Source organism: Piliocolobus tephrosceles, chromosome X, assembly GCF_002776525.5.
Source record: "Piliocolobus tephrosceles isolate RC106 chromosome X, ASM277652v3, whole genome shotgun sequence".
Lineage (NCBI taxonomy): Eukaryota > Metazoa > Chordata > Mammalia > Primates > Cercopithecidae > Piliocolobus > Piliocolobus tephrosceles.
This window is the reverse complement of record NC_045455.1, coordinates 43,205,790-43,214,886: the sequence shown is the minus strand read 5'-3', so window position 1 is coordinate 43,214,886 and position 9,097 is coordinate 43,205,790. Positions and strand designations below refer to the sequence as shown.

The window sequence follows — 9,097 nt, the reverse complement described above, 5'->3', positions numbered from 1 at the left end:
CCGATCTCATATTTGATTGCTGCGTATAAGCCACTTCACTTCTCTGAGCTTGTTAATTCTTTCACAAAATAATATCACTAATAACTTACTGCTATAGCTTTCAAGGTTATTTCGAGGATCAGTTGAGAACATTTATATGTGATACTTTTTTCGTAAGCTGTATCGTAGCCCCAAGAGTGTTAGGTTTTGAGTTGTTTTTGTGACACATTTGTCGAATACATTTTAATAGGTAAAATTAATATCCATGGGACTTTGTAATTTTAACATATGTACTCTTGATTTCTCTTTAGTTTTCTCTCTGTGCTATGGGAGATGTCAAGGAATCAAAAATGCAAATAACACCAGAAACTCCAGGAAGGATCCCTGTTTTAAATCCTTTTGAAAGCCCTAGTGATTATTCTAATCTCCATGAACAAACTCTCGCCAGTCCTTCTGTTTTTAAATCAACAAAATTACCAGTAAGTTATTCCTGACTAGTGTTTAAAACTAATTTTAAATGTAAATAATTACAAATAATTTTAAATGTAAACATCTGTCTTTACAAGGTAAGGAGGAAATACATGATGGAGCATATATAACTGCAATGTACTTTTTAAAATTGTAGTGTTCATTATAATCTAGTGGTTCGGTTAATAAGTTAGCCAGAAGATTTTTTTTTTTTTAAGTTCAAGAACAACATATGTTAGCTTCCTGCAGTTGTGGGTGTAGCTACATTCTGTGGTTGATGATATAGCTGCTAATACATTAGAGAAGAAGCTGCATCATCTAATATTCTGTTCTCACTTATCTGGCAAACATTATTTGAGTGTTGCTATGTGTCAGATACAATGCTAAGCAGGGATTACACTGTGAACAAGTTAGGATCATTAGGCACAAATCCTTAAGGAGGTTATACTCCAATGTAGGAGTCACAAACTTTCTGTTAGGGGCCAGACAGTAAGTATTTAAGCTTTACAGATCATTCGATCTCTGTCACAACTACTCACTTCTGTCTTGTATCACAAAAGCAGCCATAGGCAATGTGTAAAGAGATAAATATTACTCTGTTCCAATACAGCTTTATTTATGGACACATTTGAATTTCATATAATTTGCACGTGTCACAAGATTTTTTTTTGTTTTTTTCCCCAACCATTTAAAACTGTCAAAATAATTCTTAGTTTGCAATCTATTATAAAAAGGAACTAACCTCTATTTTAATGTGTTAGACTAGACTATTACTCGTCTAATACTAGATGAGCAATATCAGGACAGTGTGATAGGTGATTAGTGCTTAGCACAATAGTAATATGAAGGAAAAGTGTTTTTCGGGATACTAGAAAAGGCTTCATCACTTTATCTTTTTTTTTTTTTTTGGTAGAGATGGGATTTCACCATGTTGGCCAGGCTGATCTTGAACTCCTGGCCTCATATGATCCACCCACCTCAGCCTCCCAAAGTGCTGGGATTACAGGCATGAGCCACCGTGCCCTGGTCACTTTATCTTATTTTACTGTTACTTGCTACACGGGATAAATTCTTTTGACCTTGGATCTTTCAACCTACCAAGTTACTTAGAAAAACTGCAAATAGGGTGGCTGTTTCTGCTACACTTTCATATAGGTTTTACAATGAGCAGGTATGTACTAGTGGAAGGTCGAGCAGTTTATATTGAGTCATTTCATCAATCTGACCTTATGATTTCTAATTGAATCATATTAAAATTTATCTCTTGGTCTTACTAACAATAAATAATAGATTTACGGCAGCTTAATTCTCAAAGTTGGAATGTATGGCATCTTGCGTTTTTAGGACTGAATTTGCCTATATTTCTAATTACAGATTAGGATTTGGATAAACCTTTGATTCAGTTGGATGGTTGAGGACAGAAAGGCAGCACTGGTTGCCATTCATAATTATTTTAAGAATCAACTATGTTATGAGCTTTTGCAGCCATCTCCAAAGTGACTAAGGACTTTGTTTAATTCCAGTTCCTTCTTAGTGAAAGTAAAGACTTTTGATAACTGTAAGAGATTTTTACTTTTACATGGGCTTAGTGTATCACACTGATGAGTGTTAATTATGAAAGTTTTATATCTTTATTACTCTGTTGTGATTTTTTTCTAGTATTATGTAATTCCAACCCAGGTGGAATATTTTGTTATTTTAAAAGACATCCAGACTGGGCGCTGTGGCTCATGCTGTAATCCCAGCACTACCAAGGTGGGCTGATGACTTGAAGTCAGCAGTTTGAGACCAGCCTGGCCAACATGGTGAAACCCTGTCTCTACCAAAAATTAGCTGGGCATGGTGGTGGGTGCCTGTAATCGCAGCTACTCAGGAGGTTGAGGCAGGAGAATTGCTTGAACACGGGAGGTGGAGGTTACAGTGAGCTGAGATTACACCATTGCACTCCAACCCGGGTGACAGAACGAGACTCTATCTTAAAAAAAGAGAGAGAGAGATACAATTAAGTCAGTTGATCTAATATGATATGATTACCCTTTGCCATTTAATTTCATGGTAAAGTCAAATTTTAAAATACAAGCTTTAAAATATTTTTGTATTATAAACACATTGGTTAGCATTTTGATGAACTATTTTAGTTTGCCTTTACTCATAAGCTCACTTTCTTTTGTTAAGACTCCAGGGAAATTTAGATGGTCTATTGATCAACTAGCTGTAATAAATCCTGTAGAAATAGACCCAGAAGATATTCATCGTCAAGCTTTATACTTAAGTCATTCTCGGTAAGTTTTCCTTTCTTGCACTTAAGTGTAATAACACTCTCAAGTGAAGAGAGGTAGGAAATTCTAAATGTTGAGTATTTTTCTATGTAAAGACAACAGGGAGAAAAAATTCTGATGCAGATTTCTCCTATCTAAATGAATGAGTTCAAAGAACTACATTCAGAAAGATTTTCTTGCCAACAGTTCCAGATCTGGGTAGATACCTTTTTCTTTTACAGGTTACCGTTTCCCTCTGCTACTGAGGGGACAGCTCTATACCCCTAGCACTCAGTAAAGAGAAGAGCATTTTGAAATTCGCACTTTTCTACAGGGTTGTGGCTTCTGCCATTAACTTGTTTTAGTTTGTCTTTTTGATGGTTTGGGGTGAAGCAAAATGCTGTTTCATTGTTATCTATGTTTGGGGAAACCTAAAATCCCCTTAAAGAGTTAAGTAGGCTTTGAGTGGAAGGGTATCCATTAGCAACAGAGCAGTTTTTAGACATCATCCAACTGTAACAATTCACTTGGAATCTGAATTACATTTTCTAGAATTCTGCGTATCACCCGGTGCCGTCTTACTTGTCACTGTGTTGTTTAGGTTTCAAGGCACTAACGTACCGCAGATTTAGTTTTTTATTACAAAGTGTAAGGTCATATTATTCATTTGTAGTTTTAGGGACTCTTGTTTATACGTCTTATAGTCTGATTTTTTAATATTTGAAAAAAATCAAATACATGGTATGACCAGATTTTAATTTGCTGTCCTAAGGTAGACACGTTGTTAGTCCAAAACAGGATAATCCTTTTCCCTTTGACTTAAGAATTCAGTCACACAAAGTTGCACACATATTGAGATGTTCTGATGAATACTTACTGGCTTTTCTCCTCCATCTTTTTGCTTGGTAACATGATGACCATTCATTCATAAAATTAATATCCATCCAGAGTATTAATAGGAAGGGAACAGAATGAGGATAAAGCATGAAAGAATTTTAACTTCAATTTAAATAATACCTTTGAGGCTAGATGTGGTGGCTCACATCTGTAATCCCAGCACTTTGGGAGGCTGAGGCAGGCAGATCACTTGAGGTCAGGAGTTCAAGACCAGCCTGGCCAACATGATGAAACCCCATCCCTACTAAACATACAAAAACATTTAGCCGGGCGCAGTGGTACACACGCTCGGGAGACTGAGGCAGGCGAATTGCTTGAACCTGGGGGGAAAAGGTTGCAGTGAGCTGAGATTGTGCCATTGCACTCTAGCCTGGGGGACAGAGCAAGACTCCATCTCAAAAAAAATAAAAAATAAAAATAAATAAATAAATATATTGAAAGAGAGAGTGAGAATATCTAAAAGCAAATGAGTCACAGTTAGTGACTAATTTTTTGTTTCACATGAACTTAATTATGCTTAATTATTTTGTCTCATTTTTTCAGTATATTGAATGATGGACAATTATTATATTCATCAGTCAAGAGATGTTGAGTACTGTGAGGGACTGTAAGAAACACTGAAGAAGTGCAGGATGTTAAGAGTCAAGAGTCAAAAATATAATTAGAACAAAGTTGTAACAATGCTTCTGTACTTACTACTAAATGACATATTGTCTGCAAAGGTTTATAAAGATAATCTTGGTGTCTCGTAGTACACAGATTTATTATATAGAAGAAGGGAAAAGAGTGGGAAAATATTCTAATTTAATTTCATTTATTAATATAATTCAATGAATGGTTATGGCTTCTACCAAGGATAGTCAATATATTCTTAACAGAGCATCTTGTTTCATCCTTAGAAACAGGCAGTGTCTTTCAGTATCTCTTCTTACATATTAGCCCTCTACTTCAATTCTTCCCATCCTATTCATGCCACCATCCACACAGAAAATTATAACTGTAAAGCATACCAGTGTAAGCAGGTGAGTCTTGGCCACGTAGGTGACCAGTCCTGAGGTCCCCTCTCCTTTGCCACCCTGCAAAGGCTTAACATTCAGGCCACACCTGTACCTATATGCATCATACTGGTGTTCAGTGGTATGCTGGTCAGGGTGCTCTCCCCTGTATGGCTTCTTAGAATCCTCTTTGATCTGACTCTAGAATATTTGGCCACAGTGATTTTTACTGTTTCCAGCAATCACCTGAGTATTTCAGGTTCTCAAAGTCCCTCTGATGAAGTAGCAAAAGGTTTCTGAATGCAGTAATCCTATTTCAGAGCTTACTTGCTATTTGCTAAGCTTATTATGTGCTGCCATTTTGACCTGGTTAAGACCATGACAAGATCAAGAGAACCACTGGTAAGATGAAGAGCCATTTTGTTATCCTCAAAATGGCTACTGTTCAAGCTGGGATGTGTAGGTTTATACTGTAGTTTATTTTCTCATAATTCTCCCACTTGAAAAATCTACTTAATATCTGAAATGTGTATGTTCTCATATGAGCTTTATTAAGCCATGAGCAAGTTTATATGTGAAAAAAAATTCACACCCTGGAATACTGTGTAGCCACAAAAAGAATGAGATCGTGTCCTTTGCATGGACATGGATGCAGCTAGAGGCCATTATTCTTAGCAAACTAACACAGGAACAGAAAACCAAACACCTCATGTTCTCACTTAGAAGTGGGAGCTAAATGATGAGAGCACGTGGACATATAGAGGGGAACAGTACACACTGGGGCTTGTGGAGGGCGGAGGGTGGGAGGAGGGAGATCAGGAAAAATAACTGATGGATTCTAGGCTTAATACCTGGGTGATGAAATAAGCTGTACAACAAACCCCCATGACATAAGTTTACCTGTATGACAAACCTGTATTTGTACCCCTGAACTTAAAAGTTAAAGAAAAAATTCTGAGACAAAATAATTGTAAATTATAAAAAAAAAAATGTCTTACCAATTTATTGATGGAAGGCAAGCATTCTTTCCTGTAATAGAATAAAGAAGTGGTCCTAGAAGGCTAACTGCTGAGTCCTTGGCAAGTATATGCTTTGTGCTTGGGACCCGAAATTTTATATTAAATCTTGTAGCTGAGAAGTTTATGTTGCAGTAATTGCAGATTGTATCAAAGTGAAAAAAATAATTCATTTGGAAAAAATGTTATATTGTCAATGTTTTATTTCAGATTTAATATTTTTGACTGTTTAGAACTGTGATAACTATCCTCATCTATTTTACAGTAAAAGTTGATTCTAAAATTTTTGCCATGATAAACTTGTTATAATTGAAGAGAAAAAATTTGGACAATTTTTAGATGTATGTTGAATTAAATACTTCTTAATTTGTATTAAGGGACAAAGTTTGTCAAATTTATATTTTTAAAAGCAATTTAATATCAATGTAAGTCTTTTGAAATAAAAGATCATTCCATTCAAACTTTGAATGGAAAAGAGGGATGTAAGCCTCATAGCTAACTGCTGAATTTCAGAATACTGCCATTTACTAAATGTTACAAGATACCACCAGGATTTATTATAAAGTGAGCTTAACATTTGCCAGTTTGCAGTGGAGGGAGATTATTTCTTTGAAAGGTTATTATCTTAAATGTTCATAAGCTTAAGTAATAGCATGGTTATTTTTCTTCTTTATCTTTGTATAGAATAGATAAAGATGTGGAAGACAAAAGACAAAAAGCCATTGAAGAGGTAACTTAAACTGTTACTGATCATTAAACCAGTTAAGCATCAATTCTGCATGTATATCACTTCTTTTAGGAAGATGTTCTTCAAATCCTTCACTGTCCCATCTCCCCACAAAGCCCTTCACAGTCCCAACTATATAAAGCACCCTTCTGTACTGTCCTAAGACCTATAATTTCCAGCTGTCCCAGTACCTTGCATAGTACTTGTATACTATTGTAATGATCAGTTTAGTGTTTCTCTCCCCTAGATGCAGTCTTTTTTGGCCAATACTGTACTTCATCCTTTCATTCTCAGGACCTAGCACAATCTGTCTTCCTTGTGCCTTCAAAATATTGATTAGCACAAACTTTGTTTCAAGTTGGAGTTTACGTAGAGGAAGTTGAATATTCTCAGGCCTTCAGAGTCTAGATTGGCATTGGGAATGGCTTTATCTTTTTTTGTTAATACTTTGGATTTTTAAGATAATTCATGAAATAAAATCTCTTACTGTTAAGCAGGAAAGGTATGTCATAATGTAGGCTTTTAAAAAAATAAAAATAAGTTTTTCGCTTTGTTTCTTTCTGTTGAACTGCCTCTCTTAGGATCTAAATAAGGGTTATTCTTATTATTATCTTTTGTTTTTGAGATGGAGTTTCACTCTTGTTGCCCAGGCTGGAGTGCAATGGCATGATCTCGGTTCACTGCAACTTCTGCCTCCCAGGCTCAAGTGATTCTCCTGCCTCAGTCTCCCGAGTAGCTGGTATTACAGGCATGCACCACCACACCTGGCTAATTTTGTATTTTTAGTAGAGGCGGGGTTTCTCCATCTTGGTCAGGCTGGTCTCAAAATCCCAACCTCAGATGATTTGCCTGCCTTGGCCTCCCAAAGTGCTGGGATTACAGGCGTGAGCCACCGTGCCTGGCCCAGCATCTAAGTAAGGGTTATTTACCTAGTTCTTTCCTCAGAAAGTCTTTATGTGATGGCAGCATTTCTGATTTTTCCTTTTCCGCCCCTCTAGTCCCCTCAACCCTCCTCTATTCCTTAGCCATACTTGGCTCTTCTGTACCCCAAAAGACTGTTTTCTCCTGCCAAACATTACCTACTTATTTATCTAGTAACTGCACAGTTTTCATTCTGACTCAATCACTTGGTTCTTCCCCACCTGAATATTCTCAGTCTCTCAAAATTTCCAACATTAGAAAAATGCTTTCTTTAAGAATCCTTAATTTTAAAGGGAAACCCAGCAGGTAAACTTAAGAAAATGTGTTTCTTTTCAATATATATTTTTGAAAATAGAATAAACTTATGCTTATAGTAAAAACAAAAAGAAAAAATATAAAAAGCCGCCTGTTTCCCCATCCCACTTCGTGAAGGTAATGACTATAACATTTCTTATATGTACTTTCAGATTAATTTTGTGTATTTAATAGCATATGTCCTTAAAATATTTTTGACAAATAGCATTACCATTCTGATACTATTATCATTCTCATACTGCATCGTCCTTTTTTTGCTTCATGATTTTTCTTAGAAATTTTTGATAACCAGCATATACAGATTTTTACATTCTCTTAGCAACAGCATAGTAACCTAGCCCCTATTGACAGATGTTTAAATTGTGTTTATTATTTTTCTGTCACAAATAATGCTGCAGTGATTTGAATATATATCTTTATATTCTTGAAATGGACTTAGTAAGTCAGAGGCTTTGTGAATTTTAAGTTTCGGTAGATTTTACCGTATTACCTCCTAAAAGGTTATACCACTTTATACTCCCGATTACAGTGTGATGCTGCTCGATTTTCCATATCTCCAATATTGATTATCATCAGAGTTCTTAATTTATTCTACTCTTATTACTTTAAAAATGACCTTTTTTGTGTTTGTATTTCTTTACTTTTGAGTTAACTTATACATCACTTTGTAAGTTTATCTGTCCTTTAATTTTTTTTCTGGTAATTGTCTTTGTCTGCCCCGTCCACCATGTTTTTTTTTTTTTTAATCTTTTCGTCATAGATTCATGGGTAATTTAGTTAAGAAAATTGGCTCTTTGTCATATGTGTAGCAAAATATGAAGAAAATGTGTTTGGTTACTTGCAAAACCTAGGGAAGGGAAAATACTGTGTTAGAAATGAAAGAGGAAAGAAAAGTATCCAAATGCTCTATCTACATTTGAATATACTGGCCAGTAGTGTGCTGGTATATGTTTAACAACTGGCTCTGTGGTCATGGAAGGAGTATGATTTATAGCGATTGCTGCTATCCGTAGTGTAAATACTCCAACCATGGCCAATTTCAAGCTACTGGTGTGACATCACTGAATGGAAAAGGAAGAATAGTGTGGCACACCATTATATTTAGGAATTCCACCATACAGCTGCAAAAGACATTATTAACCTCAAGAGCGTAGATGTTGATAAATGTATAAAATAATTAGCAAGTGGTGAGTTTTGAATATTTGTTACCTTTATTTTTAATATATTTAATTGAAAGTTTACATAATTTTATCTTTAATATTGGTTTTAACAACTGGTGCACAGAATTCTTGAAAATTTAATAATCAGATCTTGAGAGCCAGAACAAACAAGCCAGCTTCAGTGCCACCATTCATACTGGCCTACTTGCATATGTCTGTCTTAATATATTCCTTCCCTTTTCATCCTTTTTTTTGTAACCCCATCAAAAAAACCTGGCAAAGAAATTTAAAATACTTTGTCTATGATTAATCCTCTTAGTTTAGTTTGCAAGTTTCAAATTTAACTGGTTGATTTGAAATA

At 35.4% G+C, this 9,097-nt stretch overlaps 1 protein-coding gene across 6 annotated transcripts in view; it reads left to right on the top strand.

Annotated features, from left to right (window-relative positions):
* Nucleotides 1-9,097, top strand: part of BORA (BORA aurora kinase A activator) — a 28,073-nt gene that overhangs the window by 868 nt on the left and 18,108 nt on the right. For 3 of the 6 annotated variants that reach the window (XM_023186462.2, XM_031934975.1, XM_031934976.1), the window contains exons 2-4: nt 291-458; nt 2,623-2,729; nt 6,298-6,343. In XM_023186462.2, coding sequence (XP_023042230.2) covers nt 306-458; nt 2,623-2,729; nt 6,298-6,343 — 306 coding nt within the window. In that variant the 5' untranslated portion in view covers nt 291-305. The remainder of the gene's footprint in view (nt 1-290; nt 459-2,622; nt 2,730-6,297; nt 6,344-9,097) is intronic. The other 3 variants (XM_031934978.1, XM_031934979.1, XM_031934977.1) reach the window with 2 other exon arrangements.